Source organism: Balaenoptera borealis (assembly GCF_965194805.1).
Source record: "Balaenoptera borealis genome assembly, chromosome: 3".
NCBI lineage: Eukaryota > Metazoa > Chordata > Mammalia > Artiodactyla > Balaenopteridae > Balaenoptera > Balaenoptera borealis.
Genome location: NC_138866.1, coordinates 40,361,511 through 40,379,881, shown reverse-complemented (window position 1 = coordinate 40,379,881; position 18,371 = coordinate 40,361,511). Strand labels below are relative to the sequence as shown.

Below are 18,371 nucleotides of genomic sequence, written 5' to 3'. Positions count from 1 at the left end.
CTCAACTTCCAGTCACTGAAGACAAGTCTTGTAAGCAAGTTCCCTTGCTTATTAAACCTGCCAGCTATCAATCTGGAGTAGTCTGCCTCTTTCTTTGTTCTCTCCTTGCTCTCTGTGTTCAGGGGGCCAGTTTGCAAACCAACAACTGGTAAGCCAGCAAGGAGATGGAATAAATGGGCCTTGAGAAAGAGTCATCTGTGGGGGAAATCCTGAGTTGGCCATTGACCTCTATGTGAGGAGAGGTGGCCCATATGTCAGATGCATGTGGACCACCCCAGGAGTATGAGGACACCCCAAAAACGTGGCTGTTTTAATGAGCTTGTTTGAGAAACTACACTTAAGAGAGAACTTGGGCTTCCCTGGTGGCGCAGTGGTTGAGAGTCCGCCTGCCAATGCAGGGGACACGGGTTCGAGCCCTGGTCTGGGAGGATCCCACATGCCGCGGAGCGGCTGGGCCCGTGAGCCACAACTGCTGAGCCTGCATGTCTGGAGCTTGTGCTCCGCAACAGGAGAGGCCGCGATGGTGAGAGGCCCGAGCACCGCGATGAAGAGTGGTCCCCGCTTGCCGCAACTAGGGAAAGCCCTTGCACGGAAACGAAGACCCAACACAGCCAAAAACAAATAAATAAATAATAGAAATAAAGGAATTGCTTTAAAAAAAAAAAAAGAGAGAGAACTTAAGTAAAGAAGGGAAACAAATGGCTGCCACAGTGGGCTGGCCTCTACTGTGGGCAGTTCAGCTGACCACCGATGCCCAACTAGAGACTAACTTGAGTTTGAAAGTTGGAAGAAGAGCTGAAGTTAGAAAAGGACGTGCAGTTATCCACTACTCTGCTAGTTTCAGGAGTGGCAGACAATTTTGGAAGACCAGAATAATAAGTTGGAGACCTTAGAATGCTATTTTGGAAAGCTAGGAGATCACAAGCTGTCATTGATTAAAGTCCATGTGCTTGTGATAAAGCCTGATTAGGACACTAAGAGGCAGAATCTTTGGGAAAGTGAGGAGAGCAAAGAGGAGGATATTATACTGATTGACAATGAAATGCGCAGAGTAGACCCATGCCATCCGACCTTTAATACAAAGAAAAATTTTAAATAGTAATTACCCTAGACTTTGATAATAGAGAAATACACCCCAAAACTCCCAGGAGAAAACTTGCATTCATTTTCTGTCCCTTCAAGTTGTAAATTTTATCTGAAATGTAAATACCTCAGGAGATAACTAAAACAGCCCATAATTGCCTGAGACTGAATAGAAAAAAGGAGGGAAAGAGACTATTTAAAATACAGATGACTACAGAAGCTCCCTTGCTCAAAATCTAGTCCACAGCCTCCATAAGATTACCAGTAAAGGGCAAATACAAATTTTAAAAGTCTTCTCCACAAATATTAGTAAAAAGCTTTAGTCATGTGAGTGGGTAAACTTAACTTGTTCCATCTACCAGAAACACATTTGGATTCAACTGGCTTATAAATTAGTGAGTTTTATATTGTTATACCTGATTCTTGGCTAAAGTTTTAGAATGAAAGCTATGGGGTCTCTGTGTCTGTCTGTATGTTGATGTATGTCTATGAATATATGTTACATATATGTGACATTTTTCTACCTCTGGAGGGTGTTGCCAAAATTAATCTGTAAATGAGCTTTATTTAATTGGCTTAAAGAAAAATAAGCTTTAATATCAATAGTGTACTTATGTAAAAATGAAACAATTTTTTTCACCCGCTAAAAGGACAAAGTTGTTTTGGACTGTTGGTCTGTTCTTAGTGGGACTGTGAAAGGTTTTTCTTCACCTTTTAAGTAATCTGCCTAGAAAACAGAGATTCTGTGTTTTATCAAAATAATTTTCTGTGCTTCATGTTGTCTTTATCAGGCTTTGATTACTTAAGAAAACTGAGTCTTCTGTATTAAAAGAGGTAAGTTGTGTTTTTGTTTTGTTTTTACAACTACGTAACTTTATGTATTTGCCTTTGAAGTCTCTAATTATCACTTTGGTTAACTGGATAACTAAGTACTGTTTCACGGTGACCTATGGTCCTATTCAATCAAGTGTTTTAAACCTTTTGATATTTTTGACAAACTTACCCCAAATCAAATTATTAACAAAGTCCTGTTGACCTTGAACTAACTGGGATTTTCTAGAGGGCCCCTGGAACATCTCAGAGATATGTAATCTCTCCTTATAAAAGAAAATTAAATTAATTAGGCTTAGTTGATATATTAAATTACATGGGAAGCACTGTCAAATAAGAAGTGATGCTAAACTTTCTTTAGGTTATTTTGTATAAATATATGTTATTAATATAAATGTTCCTGCAAAAATGCTTCATCTTCAAGGTGTTTTAAGGAAAAGACTCTGACAAGTACAGGTTTCTGATAATTAAGATCAATTTGCCTTCATGTGGGAGGGACAACAATAGACCTTTCAAATATCTCCTTAAGGCTACCTGCACAGCCCCACAATATCTTATGGGATGGTAGCCCAAGATCTGTCCCTGTTCTCCTTCCCCACTACAGTAAAATTGGCCCATCACATTGATGATATTATGTTAACATGTGAAGACTTGCCTCTGCTGCAGGACACTCTGCAGACTTTGCTGAAACATCTGTGAGGGAGAGGATGGGTGGTGAACCCATAGAAAATTCAAGGCCCAGGCACGACCATAAAGTTTGGGGGAGTTATTTGGTTGGGTAAGATGTGCATTATCCTAGGAGCTGTGATTGAAAAGGTACAAGCCTATCCAACCCCTAAGAACATGAAAGAGGTGCAAGCTTTTGTAGGAATTTGGGGGTTTGGGTTTTATTCCCTACCTAGCACAGTGCCTGCATCCTTTATACTGCCTGGTGAAGAAAGGGCACGTGTAGGACTGGGAATGAGAGCAACAAGCTACCTCTGAAAAGACAAAAATATTAGTGAAGCAGATTAAATCTCTGGGCATCTCTCATGCAGGGCTACCATTTGAGTTAGATGTATCTGTGACTCTGGAAGCTTTGGGTTGGGTGCTGTGGCAGGGGCAACAGAATGAGAAAGTATCCCTAGGATTTTGGTCCCAGTCCTGGAAGGGGGCAGAAACCCAATATACCCCCCCCACCCCCAACACACACATACAGCAACAGCTCCTGACAGTGTATACAGTGCTCCTCAGGGTAGATTCTCTCACGAAAGAACAGCATATCATGGTCAGAACTTCCCTTCCTATCAAAGGGTGGATGGAGAATATGTTCCATCAACCCACTTCTGTCATGGCTCAAATTCCCACTTTGACTAAGTGGCATGCCTATATGCAGCAGAAGAGCACCCTGTCTGCCAGCCCACTGTCTCTAGAAATACAGGTGCTACTAAGTCCTGTAGAATATGAAGATGCTCTGAATGCCTCCACCCCTATTCCTGTGGCAGCCCCTGCAGCCTATAGAGAGGGAGTGGAGGAAATTCCTGCTGATATCTGATAAAGAGATGCCTGGAAACAGGAACAAACCATAGCAGCCAGTGGGCTGAACTCAGAGCAGTTTGGCTGGTGATCACTCATGAACCCTGGTCATTAACCCTTTGCAATGACAGTTGGGCTATTATAAAGGGATGAACCCTATGACTTGGACAATGGGAAGCTAAGGAGTGGATGATCATGAAAAAGCCTCTGTAGGGTCAGGATGTGTGGAAAGACTTTTAGGTTCGCCTGGAAGAGCTTCAGGCTGTCCTTACTGTCTTCCACATGCTGGTTCACAAGGCACTGACACACCCTGGCAATCAAGAAGCTGATGCCCTAGCTCAGGTACAAGCCCTAGCAACTGACCCTTCACTATATATGGCAGATTGGTTGCATAGAAAGAGTGACCACCCACAATAGCATATGGGTGGGATGGCATATTGTCAAGGATGCTGGATTGCCCTTGAAATACAGTGACTTGGTTAATGCAGTAAAGACATGTCCTTTGTGTTCTAAACAACACCTAAGGCAATTACCAAAGGAGTCTGGGGCCATATACTGGAGTTCCCAAACAGTGAGGTATTGGCAATTGATTATATTGGTCCCCTCCCTCCAAGTAAGGCTTCTAAATATGCCTTGGTTTTCATGAACACTGCATCTGGCCTAACCCAATCTTTCCCCTGACACGGCTCAAACCAGGCTGCCACCATTAGGGGATTAGAGAAGCTGAGTACCATGTACAGATACCTTCATCAAATAGATAGTAATTGGAGGTCACATTTCAAAGGTTATGATACGCAGGACTGGGCAAAAGAACATGACATTGAATGGAGGTTTCATCGCCCCTATAATTGGCAAGCAGCAAGGTTGATAGAAAGGAAAAATAGGATATCAAAGCAGCAGATTAAAATACTAACAGGTACAACCGCCTTGGCTTTAATACATTTGAACAATCAACCAGTAGGGCCTGTTGCCCCATATGACAGACTAGGGACCCCTGACGAGACACTCAATACCGTAAAGGTATGGAAGTTGTAGGAAACAGACATTGCCTGACTCTCACCATGGATCAATCTGCTATGCTGCTGAGAACACCAAAGGCCCTATCATGCCTGGGAAAGGTGTCATCTACTATAATTTGCAATGGTACACCTCACCCAGATAGCTGCCAAACAAGCCACCGCCATGCTAGTGAAACCCCTTGCTGGCTGCTCAGGGCACACTGGGAAAGAGTGGCTATGTAAGACCATAAGAGCCAGTCACAAGGGGTGGAGTATTGGAGGAAGTCATCAAGAGGACATGACAACCAGCTGACCCATGTGCTAGACCCAGGCAATCAGAGGCTCCTCACCTCCTCCTCATCCTTGGAATGAATGTTCTGCCCACCATTCCCACGTGCGAGCCATTTTCATGGATGTAGCCTTAAAAGAGTAAGGTTCTGTTGAGGCCATCTGGACTAAATACATGACTGAACCCAGTTAAGGCCTCTATATAAACTGTAAGATTTGGCAGGCAGATGCAGAGATCTACTTGTCTGGCAGTCAACCAAGACAAGTCTCATAAATAAGTTCCCTTGGTTGTTAAACCTGCCACCTACCAATCTGGAGTGGTCTGCCTCTTTCTTCAGTCTCTCCCTGCCTCCATGCATGGGGCCAGTTTGCAAAACAGCACAATTCCATGAAAACTCCACTGGAATCTGGGGTTGTGAAAAAGACTTGACAAAACTTACCTTAAAGTTGATCTGGAAGAAAATATTCACAAAACAGCCAAAGAATTTTTCTTTAAAAATACTGAAGAAGAACTTGCCCTATCAAATATTAAAATGTATTTGAACGACAGTAGGGGAACCATAGAAATAAATAAACATATCAGTGAAAGAGAACAGAAAGTCCAAAAGAATACCTATGTATACATAGAAATTTAATATGTGATAAAAGTGGAGTTTCATATCTGTGGGAAAAGAATTATCAATCAATAAATAATGGCAGGATTCAGAGGTGGTAAAACTAAACTCTGGGAAATATACAACAGAGGCACTTTTTGGTCTAAAAAATCTCTTAGAGCGCTGGTTTTAATCTCCAGACTGTCTCCAGACCACTTCATTATCTCCAACCTGAATCTCTGCTCATCCCAACAAGTCCTTAAGGCCCAGGTCAAGAGTTTCCCTCTCCTGCATGGTGACACACTCGCTCCTGTCTTCTTCCAGCCGCCCAAGTCTTCTTGGCACCTTAGGCAACCCCACCTGCTTCCACCCTCTTAACATTCTGAGAACAAGCACAGTCTAGACACACCCAGGCCAAGCAAGACTGCCAGAGAAAGAAGAGAACCCAGGCTGTCAGAAGACAAACCCAGGTCTGGAATGGAAGGAGGTTTCCAGGACATTCTGAGGCCTGGGGTGAATTAGCTGAGAAGCAGAAGGGGGAAGAAAAGTCACAAAGAAAAGTTTACACTCTTTTGATTGAAGGAGGAAGGGGCCTAGAAAGGAAATGGGGCCAGGGATGAAAGGGGATGCATTTCTAGTATTTTTGGTCCAGGGAAGGAAAGAAGAAAGGAAGGAAGGAAGGAAGGAAGAAAGGAAGGAAGGGGGGAGGGAGGGAGGGAGGGAGGGAGGGAGAAAGAAGCATTAGAAAATGATTTGAAGGGGGAAAAAACCCTGTTAGAGTCCAAATTTCCATGAGACCTCAAAATAAATCCAGATGGATTAAATTTTTTTTAATCTAGAAAGATCAGAGAAGAAAATACAGGTTATCTGTAACATGGAAGGGACACTGTACTAAGTATAACACCTGAGACAGAAACAGACTTGATAGATCTGACTATGTGAAAATTATAAAAACTATAGGACAAACAACACCATAAAGTGAAAAAGCAGGAAGAAATATTTGCAATATATGACAGGAAAAAATGTATCCTTAATGTTGTAAGAAATACTACAAATGAATAAAAAGGATAAACATCCCAAATCAAGGGATATAATTGGGAAAATCTCAAAAGAAGAAATACAAATGACCAGTAAATATGTAAAACTGCATAACCTTATTAATAACCAAAGAAATGGCTATTTAGAAAACATGAGAAACCATTTTTCAAATATTTGTTTATTTATTTATTTTTATTTTTGGCTGCGTAGAGTCTTAGTTACGACACATGGGATCTTTCCGTTGTGGTGCGCGCGCTCTTTGTTGTGTCGCACAGGCTTTTCTCTAGTTGTGGCACGCAGGCTCCAGAGAGCATGGGCTCTGTAGTTGCTGCACGCGGGCTTAGTAATTGCAGCGCACAGGCTTAGTTGCCCTGTGGCATGTGGGATCTTAGTTTCCCGACCAGGGATCGAATCCGCGTCCCCTGCATTGGAAGGCGGATTCTTAACCACCGGACCACCAGGGAAGTCCCAAAGAAACCATTTTTCATCTATCAATCTAGCAAAGATTTAAAAGAAGAATAATGGCCAGGGTGTGGGGGGAAATGACACTCACACGGTGTGGGTATAAGTAAAAATTGGTAAAAATCCTTTTGGATGACAATTTGGAAATACATACCACTTTTTAAATATGTAAACCCTTTAACCCATTCATCTTACTTCCAAGAATTTGAAGGAAAAATTGGGCAATACATAAAGATGCTCATTGTTTCATTGTTTATAATGGTGAAAATTTGGAACCAATTTAAACAATCATCAATAGGGACTGGTTAAATAAGTTATGGTATGTATGCTGTGGAATACAGTGCAGCCATTCAAAATGATAACATGTATTTATTATCAGGAAAAATGTTCATAAAATGTTATCATAAAAAAAGAAGGCTATAAACAGTATGGATAATATGACAGCATTTCTGTCAAAAGAAAAAAAATCTGTATCTCTGTGTGTAGAAAAAAAAAAGTATATAAGGATATGCACTGAGCACTAATAGTGATTTATCTATGGAATAATGACATTACAAAAATCTTTCACTTTTGACTCCATAAGTATATGGATATTTATTGCAGTGAGCATGTGTTGCTTTTATACAGAGAAAAACACAAAAGGTATTTCCAGTAGGGGAAAAAATAACACTCCAGATGAGGAAAATACATGAGAAAAAAAAATCTAAATATCAACAAATGAACCATAGCAGAGGGAAAGAATGGAGTGGACTATGTGTCTGTACGTGTGTGTAATAAGAACAGACTGTCTAGAAGTGTGTGACATAATTGCTAAATAAGTATTTTTAAAACAGAAGGGATACACTACAAGGAAAACTCTAGGTACTACATCATTTCAGAAAACTTTGGGATCGGGGTAATAGAGGAGGAGGAAAGTGGGGAAGTGAAAATACTGTAAAAGTCTAATCCTATTTGGATGGCGAGAACAATGGGGAAAGTAATGCCATGGTAGGAAAAACAGTGCATCTTGATGGGGAAGATATTAATTGTCCTTTTTATAGACAATAATAGAGTCATATGTAACAATTAAGAGAGCAAGGAAAGGAAAGATAACCATTGATGGGCTAGAAAATACTGCAGAACTTCTAAATTATTATTTCAAGGACAAGGATAAAAAGATGGTCAAGCAGAAAGGAGATGAGAGGGGTAGAAAGAAAATTTAACTAAATGAAGGTTAAAATTAGATATTAAAATTCCAAAAAACTCAGTTCAGCCCCAAATTTTAATCACTGTAAAGACAAATTCTCTTACATTAATTTCACAAAAACCTAGGAATAATAGGGAAAGTAACAGATAAAATACAAAACAGAAAAAAGAGAGGATTAAAATTCCATAGTGTGAAGGATCTGAGGGGGAAAAAAATCTACTGTTAAAGGAAACATGCACACATTTCTCTGCCTCTTAATTTTTTCTAAACCTACTGTCACTGTCTGCCTATATAATTCCGTGTCAGAGCTTTGCAGCTGGTCCCCACTGGGGCTTAAGCAGACTCCTCTCTGTGTTTCCATTTAAAAGTCTTTATTTCAATAGGTGGGCCTAGAGCATCTGCACTTCCAAAATTACCACACAACTGATCCAAAATGATTGAAACAAAATTGGTTTCAAAAATTGCCTTAGGCTGAAAAGAAGATGAAGGCTAACATTTCAGACCTAAAGAAACATTTATCACAATTCTCTGTCTGTAATAGACTTCTGTGGTTGTAATAGAAATGTTGACAGCTTGTTAATTATAGAAATGCTAGTGAGCATCACTGTTATTCTTTTGAAAGACCTGACAAAAGAGTTCGGAGGTTTTTTTACTTAAACCAAGACTTACAGCACCTCAAGTCCAATCTCTCCTCCCCAATGAGCCTGAATTCAGTTCCATTTTCCTGCCAGCATACAGTGTGATGACTCAGAGAAAGGTCTTCAATAAACCCAGACTCCAACATTCCCACCCCGCAAAGAAGATAATTGAAGTCCGAGAATCACATTTGAGATTCAAGGACTTTTTAGGGTTTGCAAGGGTACACCATTTGACAAGACCCAGAATAGTTTCAACCTCTCTGAGATCCATGAACTAGCGTGCATCAAACTATGAAAGTCACAGCATCAGGAAATAGCATAGGACCTTACACATGGCAGCCACCAATAAATATTCATGTGTGATTCAGATCCTCACCCTCAAACTCAACGGGAATTATACCATCTTCCTTGGGTAGGGAAAGCAAGGTATGTGATAAATAGAGGATTGCATCTGTGTTTTAAACGTATCTCTGCCACTAACTAGTTGTATAATATGAGTAATCATTTAACCTCTTGGTCTTCGCATTTTATTCACTTGTAAAATGGAGACGGTCTGAGCAATAACTTTCAACCATTGTTGTCTGTCCCACCAGTTACTCAAAGAACATAGACAGAAACAAAACTCCACTTTCCCCAGAGATATTTCTAAATTTATAAGTATTCAGTCACCATAAGTATCAATTACAATAAAGTTTTAAAAGAAACAAAATTACAGTGTACCCTTAGGAAGAGATTTTATTGGTGTGGCCTAGACCTAAGATGAAATTAAAAGGGCACTGATTCCTTTAAAAGTGCTTCAACTCCAAAATAAACAGAATTTTAGCAGGTTCTGTATGTCTGTGTCTTGTTGATTATTTTGAGCTCCTCTGAAGCAGGGTTTCTTAACAGTGATGCTACTGACATTTTTGGTTGGGGGTGGGGGCCGCTGTGGCGATTCGCTGTAAGATGTTTAGCGGCATCTCTGCCTCCATGCATTCAGTGCCAGTTGTGACAACCAACAACGTCTTCAGACATTGCCAAATGTCCCCTGGAAGGAGGGGGTATAATTGCCCTCCTGAGATTTGCTACTTTGAAGGGTAAGATGCCATGAAAATTATATTTTTAATGTAATTCTTTAAAAGCATTTTCTGTTAATGAACTGGATTAATGCAGAATTTAAGGTATTTATTGGAGTCTAATGTTTCTATTTGATTTTACAGTACTTGGAAGGAAATGATCATTTATTACACATATAATACATGTAATTAATGCATATATATGACATACAATACATAAAATCGAATGTGAATAATGTTTGACTCATGCCAGAAGACATAAACAAATTTACACTCTTTCACTTCATTGAATTATAAGGTGTCTAGGTGTATTTTAGAAAGATACTTTGATCTTAGATTTGAAAATGGTCAAAAATAACCTGCTAGTGGAAAAAAAACAAGGTTCTAGTAGAGAATTATGAATTAATTATTTTTTCAGTCATTCAACTAATGTTTCATTACTGATAATAAAGTGTTTATAAATGACATGCTGGTTACATTTTTAAGAGTTAATCCTTCACATAAGAACCCATTGATACATAGCCCTAAGCAAGCTATGCTGTGGTGTGGTTAGCCCTCTGAAGATTTAGACTTACCCTCACAAAAGCAGAAGAGAGAGAGAAAAGTGAATTTAAAACCATAGTTTAAATAAGGGGTATAATTTGCAATATAGTCTTTGGCTTAAATACAAATTATCATCCAAATGCCTAGAAGCAGCCACACACTGGAGGTCAAAACAAAGTTACATAGTCAGCCTAACATTTTAAAAAACCATTACTGCTAATTAACTAATACTTTCAAATGGTACATTTCCTCACATTTAAACTTATAAACATTTCCTCCAATTAACAACACAAGCAATTTTGCATCATTTAAAAAATGGATGGTTAATAATTTTGCAAATAATAACAAAAATATCTAATCTATTAAAATTAGATCAATATTTTGATTGTAATACTTTTTTGCCAGTTAACTTTACAGCACCAAGAAATCTACAAAACATTTCTCAAAGAGGCATCTCTGTTCTTTGTTACAAGGTGCATACATACAGTCAGGGGAAGAATGCATGAAAGACAGCAATCTATCTTGGGAACTTATTAGGATAGTTGGTACTTTAAAACTAGGATATTGAATTAATTTCATAATCTGAAGAGCTGGACGACCAAATTCATAAACAAATATATATCTATATTTATACAGTATCATCTAAAAATCAGAATTCTAAATTCATGAATAAATGAGAGTGTGAAATTTTAATACTGTAATTTCAAAGGCAGTAAAACGCCTTTCTAATCTTGGATTTTTTTTTTTTTTTTTTTACATTATTCTCACCTATTCGCAACACATGGCTTTGAGGCCCAGGAAACGAAAACTAAGATCTCTCCCCCCAAAGTCAAAATGGACATACACAAAAGGCTGGGACCTCATTGTCTTCCAGTCTGTGATTCTCACATGCAGCACAAACGTCTTTATCAAGGAGTTCAGATGCATTCAATTATGATATCTTTAAAATCCCTGACTATGTGAATTGTACAGGAAAGAAAACAAAGACACATCATTTATTTTATGGCTTGATTTAGGAGAAGTCAAAGAAAAGAAAGACAAAACAAGACAAGAGACTGGAAACTAGACATAAGAATGTATTGACTTCTACAAAGTGCTCTCCACTGGCAAATCTTTCAGCAGAGTGTAACCTGGGCTCCAAGTGTCCCTCTACTCTAGAGAGCAAAATCAGAAGGGGCAAAACGAGGGGAGAGATTGATATGTGCAAGAAGTCCTAGACTGAACTCAAGATTTCTGGTATGAACCTCACAACTCCCTGGAGGCACTTTGCCCTGGTGCCTCTGCAATGAACAATTAGACACAGTTTTTCCAGGGAGGGCATTGTCTTCTACCCGCTTTTTCTCCATAAAATAAAAGCCTTGAGTTTGCAGAAAGAATAGCCATCTAGGTATTCCCAGTGAGAATCCAAGGCCTCCCAAATCTACTAGTAGCTGCAAACCAACCACAGAAAGTTGCAAACCTGCCCAGATGGGCCGAGGCCAAAGGCTGCCGCTGCGCTTTCCAGGTTACCTGGTCAAACACATAAGAAAAATGAAGTCGGGTGTAGCGAGTTGTCTGCAAGGTTGGCGCAACGTTCCAAAATTGGTAAAAATCTATCCCTCCGTAAAATTAAGAAAAGCTCCAGCCTTCGCCTGGCAAACCCGGAAAAGTGCGCTTCAGCCGTGGGGTGGGGGGCCATCTTCTTCACAGTGGAATTCTCTCTAAGGAAATCCTCGAAGCTCCTCATTCTCAGGGACGGGGGCTCACAAATTTCTTCCCTTTGTCCCTTCCCAGAGTGAAGCTGATGAACGAATGTGCTACCTCAGTGCGCCCTGGAGAAGTTTATTTCCCTTGAGTTGATAAAATTAAGCCAAGCCCCCTGCGATGGTGAAGACAGGATATCCTGACAGTAGACCCGGGCCTCTAGACAACTCTCAGAACCCGCCCGCCCCGGCGCCCAGACACAGCGTCCGGCGGGGTTCGGACTCGGCGGCGGCAGCAGCCAGCGCCCTTTTCCCGCGATTCCGCCAAGGTCAACCTAGGCTTTTGGTCTCAGTCACCGGAGAGCCCCAGACACGCAGAAGCCAAAGGGGACATCTGGAAATAAACATTCCCATTTCTTGCATAGGGCACCTAGACTCGGAAAATTACACGACTTACTTAGGGTAAGAAGCCGGAATTGACCACTTTCAAATTGTGCAGCAAAAAGGCGTGCGGAGGCGCGGTCCCCTGGGGCACCGACAACTTCTCACCTCCGGCGGCTAGGAGCCGAGGTTGGGGGTCCCCTCTGCGCTCCAGGGCTGTAAGGTCCCGCGGACCCGCGGCTGCTTCTGCTCGCGGAGGGCAATCAAGAAGCTATTGGGCTAGGGAGAGCCCATAGGGGAGACACCCCGAGAGGGAAAATTCGGAAACCTCTGCAAACTGGAGCAAGGGGGTGCTTTCCTTCCTTGGCCAGGGGTGCCGGGAACGCAACCCTCCTGGGGTCCCTCTTCACCCCTTCCCGCCTGCCGGGTTTTCTACACCGTGCATTGTTGGCCCTCGTTCGCGATGTTTCTCACTAAAAGTTGTCCTTGAGGCGGATTCGGAAGTCTCCTCAAGCTAGAGAGGGTTTGTGCTTCGACATTATCCTCATCACCCTCTCCATTTTGCCTCTGCCTGTCGCATTTCATGAAAATAAGCTCTTAGAAAATAAAGTCTCTCCGTTGAGGCGGCAGCAAACTCACAGAAATGATGTAAATGGTTGCAGGGCTTTTTTCTTCCTCTCTACTTTTTTTTTTTTTTTTTGAGTGAACTGTGAAGATCTGTGAAAATAATATCAGGGTTTTCCATCAGAATGAGCTTTGCCCTGCATTCAGGCGTAGCATGATGTGACCCGACACCTCCAACCATCTGTGCTATCTATCTGCCTTCTGATTTACCAGAGCTGTACAAGCCACATACAAATTGTACTTGATACTAAAGAAAAGACAGCCCGGCCCAGTCCAGTTCGGAGACGAACATTCTCATCTGATTCCTTTCTGGGGATAGGACCTCCAAAGATATTTTTCCTGGCGTTTTCGTTGGACTCCCCTCTTCCAATTATTTTCTTCAACCTAAATAAACCCCTATCAAAAGCCCAGGTGATATCGTAGTTACTTTTGACCTAGGTCTCAGAAAACGGTATGATGAGAATGTCAACTGAGAATCAATAAAGTTGCCAATTCAACTGCTGGCCCCAAGGCAGAGCCACCAAGAAGGCCCTTTCTCTCTTCGGGAGGGGTCAGGGCTCAGGGGTTTAAGAAGTGCTTTCTACACCCCCTTCTCTATTGGTGTGGTCCCCCCTTCTCTATTTTACTTTTATTGAATTACTTTTGGGTCCAAAGGCCAAGGTTAGAGTTTCTATCCCCAGCTCAAGAGTTAAATATTCTAACACAGGGTATGGCAAAATTAGCCTGCAAGAAGAGCAAATCGATACTTCTTTAAAAAGGTCTTTGAAACAAGCTTTTAAGTTGCTGTCCTGACCTACCAGTGACTTCTCACTCTAGATGTGGCTATGCTGCACATTTGTTGAAGTCCATTAAACTGGGGAGAAAAAACTGAAAAGTATAAACTTGGGGTCTGCGGCGCCGCTTTTGTTGCGAGTGTTTTACTTCATGGTCAGCACCTGTGTTATCAAGAATGCGAGTGTCCTAGCTCGTATTTTAAATGATATCAGGAGACTTTTGAAGGTGATGGGGGTAGAGTCCAAACTGACCTCTTCTACAGATCCCGGGTCCTGTTCCTTCTGCTTCACATTCGATTCCCACTCGGCTGCTTTGGCAGCCGGCAAGGCATGCAGGGATGGGTGCTGGCAAGAAGAGAGGTGATCCACTTCCCCTCCCTCCCCATTCGTGCTCTCCCTCAAGGTTTTCTGTTTCGTTACAACTAAACTTGGTGAGTTCTCTTGGAGGATTTCGATTTGGCCCAGTCCTCTTTGTCCTCTGGAGGCCTCTTGACCCAGGCAGCGCCTCGCCCCAAAGTGGATTTCTGTAGCATCACTGCCTCTTGGGGGGGTGGCGCTGGGGCAGGGTTGCGGGGGAAGAGAGAGGAACAAGGCTGGGGGTGGTAGTGAAACGCTGCGGCTCTCGCCCGTCTTTTCCTCCTCCAAGTTCTGCAAAATACTAAATCTACCGGAGAACGGCGGGCGCTGTCGAGGGCGGGGAGGTGCTGAAATGGCCGGGGCGCTCCGGTCGCAGTCTTGATTGGCAGAGCCGGCCAGTGACTGACAGGGGGTCTCCATGGCGCCCGCGCCGCCAATCCGCCCACCCCAGTAGCGGCGCCCGCTAGCTGGCCTGCGTGTCCTAACGGAGCCGAGCCGAACCCGAGCTGCGGAGCCGGCACCTCCTCCAATCCCTTCCGCTCTCTCGCTCCCCGCGGTTGCGCCGCCGCCGCTGCCCCGGCCGTGCGTCCTGGTGGCCCCGAGCCGCTCCACCAAGGAGAGTCTGGCGCACCCGGCAGCGCCCGCGGGCATCTGCTGCGTGTCCCGCTGCGGACTCGGCGCCTCCGCTGCCGCCGGCACTGCCTCGATGTTCCAGCTGCCTATCTTGAATTTCAGTCCCCAGCAAGTGGCCGGGGTATGTGAGACTCTAGAGGAGAGCGGCGACGTGGAGCGCCTGGGTCGCTTCCTCTGGTCGCTGCCTGTGGCCCCTGCGGCCTGCGAGGCGCTCAACAAGAATGAATCCGTGCTGCGCGCGAGAGCCATCGTGGCCTTCCACGGTGGCAACTACCGCGAGCTCTACCATATCCTGGAAAACCACAAGTTCACCAAGGAGTCGCACGCCAAACTGCAGGCGCTGTGGCTCGAAGCGCATTACCAGGAGGCTGAGAAGCTGCGAGGACGGCCCTTGGGGCCAGTAGACAAGTACCGCGTGAGGAAGAAGTTCCCGCTGCCACGCACCATCTGGGATGGCGAACAGAAGACACACTGCTTCAAGGAGCGCACGCGGCACCTGCTTCGGGAATGGTACCTGCAGGACCCATACCCCAACCCCAGCAAAAAGCGTGAGCTCGCCCAGGCAACCGGACTGACCCCTACGCAGGTGGGCAACTGGTTCAAAAACCGCCGACAAAGGGACCGGGCGGCTGCAGCCAAGAACAGGTCGGTACCTAAAGGCCTTCTCCGAGCCTTGAACTCACCAGGGAGGGAGTGGGTGACCGCACCCCCGGCGCCCTTACCCAAGGCCTGGAGACTTGGATTTCGCAGGAATTGGGATGGGATGGGATTGAGGTCTTCGGTTTTGAGCCCACTGCGTTCTGGGATCCTGGGTCGGGAATTCCTTCCGGGCTTTTGATTCCCCACCCTTTCTTTTTGGTTCTCGGCGGCTGGGGGTCGCTCCAGCAGCTGGTTCCAGTCACCAAACCAAGGCTACATTGAGAGGGAGAAAGAAAGAAAAATTAAAATCCCATAAACAATTACAGACCCAAGGCCCAAAGCTAATTCTTGTCAGCCTGGGCCCAGGCTCCTATTATTAAGTGAAGCCTGGCTTATTAGCAGTGTGGCAGTTTAGTGTTGTCATTTTTAAAGCCCAGATGCATCCTTCTCTAATGCTTTGAAATTTCTAACTTATGTCTGTAAGAAGTGGAAAGTCGAGTTCTACTCTTCCCACGTGTGGGCAGCCCTGTCTCAAAACAGCAAACTAGTTGGCAGAGGTTTTTCATTCCTCAGCATGTGGCTCTCAATCAGCCAAATATTTTGACCAAGAACCCAGCCTTTTCTCCCAGGTCCAAAGCCTCTGTGCAACCGTCAGGCCGCCCTTTTTGCCGGCCTCGGGGGCACTCACACAGGAGTATGCCCTAGGCAGACGCAGGCTGGGAAAGGGGTCTCCTGTCCCAGAGCCTTATCTCTCCTTGTCACCCACACCTCATTTATCCTGAGAGCATTGTAAATCTCCCAAAGGTGACCAACACCAGGAACGACCTTGCGAGCACAGCATCCCAAAGATTGGGGAGATAGGGAGCCAAGAAAGGCCTAAGGAGGAGGATGGGGCAACCTCAGGGCTCCACAGAACAGCCGCCGCACGCCTCCTGCCCGGCCTCTGTTGCCTCGTCTTACCCGCTTTAAATGCCCGGGTCTGAGGGAGAGTCGCTGATTGCTGGGCTTAAGGGATGTGGACCGGGGGACGGGGGTACCGGCGGCTATGTTACACACAGTGACTCGTTTCCTTTCCTTCCCCGTAGGCTTCAGCAGCAGGTCTTGTCGCAGGGCTCCGGCCGGGCGCTAAGGGCCGAGGAAGAGGTCACGCCCGAGGTGCTGGGCACCGCCGCCAGCCCGGCCGCCAGCCTATCCAGCAAGGCAGCCACTTCGGCCATCTCCATCACGTCCAGCGACAGCGAGTGCGACATCTGAGCCGCCCACCCAGCACGCTCAGAAACAGAATTCGGTGTAAAAAGCGAGACAAACAAAATGAAGGAGAGAGAAAGGACGAGAGACCAAGCAACCCAGCGCTTGCGAATCCAGGTGGCCAGGGACCCGCGGGCTCGGGTTGCCGTGTCCGCCCCGCGGCCTGACCCGCTCCACTGGCGCCCTCCGGCTGCTACCACAGGGGCCCGCGGTGAGGCCAGACCCAGTTCCACGTTCTCCTTGCTTTGCTTTTTCCCAAGGATTTTGCTGCAAAGATGCCTCCGGAACCCGAACTGCACGCTGAGAGCCTGCCCTGAATCTCCCGTGGGTATTTCACGTCGAAAGGACGCTGTTACATATGTATAACTTTTGCTTTAAAGTTTTTTTTAACAAAACATATATATGTTGTTTATTTACTTATTTAAGAGACTGCATGGTAGGTTTCTCTGTATCGAGAGAACTTGCTGTTTCTAAAGGTGCAGGGTGAAGCCGATGGGTTCTGTATGAAGAAGCCAAACAATAAAAACCTGGTGAGCAACCTTTCTTAATTAAGAGAGCTGCTCTCAGATTCCTAAAAAGAAAACAGAGAGATCTTTCTCTTGGGACCCCAGGTAGGGGTCCTTGTGCAAATGGTCTCAGGAGAGCCTTCTCTGTATCTTTTGCCTTTTCTGATGTCTCCTGGTATATTTTTAAAACAGCCCAAGGTAGGTCCATAACCACTTCCTTGTCAAATTGTATGCATGTGTGTATGTATGTACATACATATGCGTGCATGTGTGATATATTTAAACCTAGTAATTGGCAACATGGTCATCCCCTATAAGGCAACTCCCGCATCCCCAGCACAGATAACTAACTATGGCTTGTCCACTTGATACTCACTCGGCTTTCAGGAACAATTTTGGAAGCCAAACTCTGGAACTCAATAGTGAGTTCTATTTTATAAAAGTACAAGACTACTCCAACAGAGGCTCTGCAATGAGAAAGGTTTTCCATCTCCTTTGAGGCCCCCCACCCATACAAAAGCAGTAGGTACCCATAATCATGCAAGTGAGCACATACTGCATTTAGTATTGAACTTGTACTAAAATAAGACAAAAGAAGATAGGACAGGTTGTAATAACTAGACTAGCATCTTCTCAACGCAGAAGCAGGTTTTAATCAAATGCATTGTTTTCAACAGAACGGATACTGAGATGGGGGTAAGGATGTAATCATGTCACATAGTGAGGTCAAATAGAAGGCTGCAGAGAAAGGGCTGGCATTTTAAAAATCTGATCGTTGTGTTGAACATGAAACAAGTTATCTAGAGCCTCGTTGTCCTGTAATGGCCTCTATTAAAAATATCAAATATTCTCAGGATTAAATTTGTCCTCCCAAAGTGTGCAGGTGCACACAGGCACATAGACACACACATACCAAAATCAAAACAAAACAAAACAAACCACCTACTGTCCTAGCACTAAAAAAGTAAATGCTACCTGGAAGAGTCTCTAAGCTTTTTCCTAGTGAAATGGATTGCATATTATAAAATTTGACATTGATCTTTAAATCACTTGAGCTGAACTTCCTCCTGGAGCACCCGCCCTCACTTCCGCCGTTGGACTTCTTTCAATTTGCCTCTCTGTCCTTAGCAGATGCTCTTTGGTTCAGAAGCCTGCTAATTTATTTGGGTAGAAGTGCCAATGTGCAAACCAAACAAAAATAAGTGAAGTCATGGAAGACAAAAAGCAGTCAAATGGCAAGATATACGGGGAAAGCCCAGGACATGAATAAGAGTTGATTTTTAGTTTCTAAATCACTT

The 18,371-nt window shown here is 44.0% G+C and overlaps 3 protein-coding genes across 11 annotated transcripts in view; 1 reads left to right on the top strand and 2 right to left on the bottom strand.

Annotated features, from left to right (window-relative positions):
* LOC309626115 (protein SIX6OS1) overlaps window positions 1-18,371 on the bottom strand; it is a 233,849-nt gene that overhangs the window by 93,318 nt on the left and 122,160 nt on the right. The window contains exon 1 of one of the 9 annotated variants that reach the window (XM_082386563.1): window positions 15,403-15,481. The exons of 7 other annotated variants lie outside the window; for them this stretch is intronic. The gene's annotated coding sequence lies outside the window, so the exon portion shown is untranslated. Of the gene's footprint in view, window positions 1-15,363; window positions 15,482-18,371 lie in introns of those variants that run through there. One more of the 9 variants, XM_082386560.1, reaches the window with a different exon arrangement.
* On the bottom strand, window positions 10,915-14,750 carry LOC309626158 (uncharacterized protein). Its single transcript, XM_082386686.1, has 2 exons — window positions 13,943-14,750; window positions 10,915-13,010 (listed from the first exon to the last, which is right to left on the bottom strand). The coding sequence occupies exons 1-2, from the start codon at window positions 14,696-14,698 to the stop codon at window positions 12,891-12,893; spliced, it is 876 nt and encodes a 291-aa protein (XP_082242812.1). The 5' UTR covers window positions 14,699-14,750; the 3' UTR covers window positions 10,915-12,890.
* SIX6 (SIX homeobox 6) lies at window positions 14,750-16,586 on the top strand. The gene is made up of 2 exons (XM_082386697.1): window positions 14,750-15,325; window positions 16,405-16,586. Exons 1-2 carry the CDS (start codon window positions 14,754-14,756, stop codon window positions 16,571-16,573), a joined length of 741 nt encoding a protein of 246 aa, XP_082242823.1. The 5' UTR covers window positions 14,750-14,753; the 3' UTR covers window positions 16,574-16,586.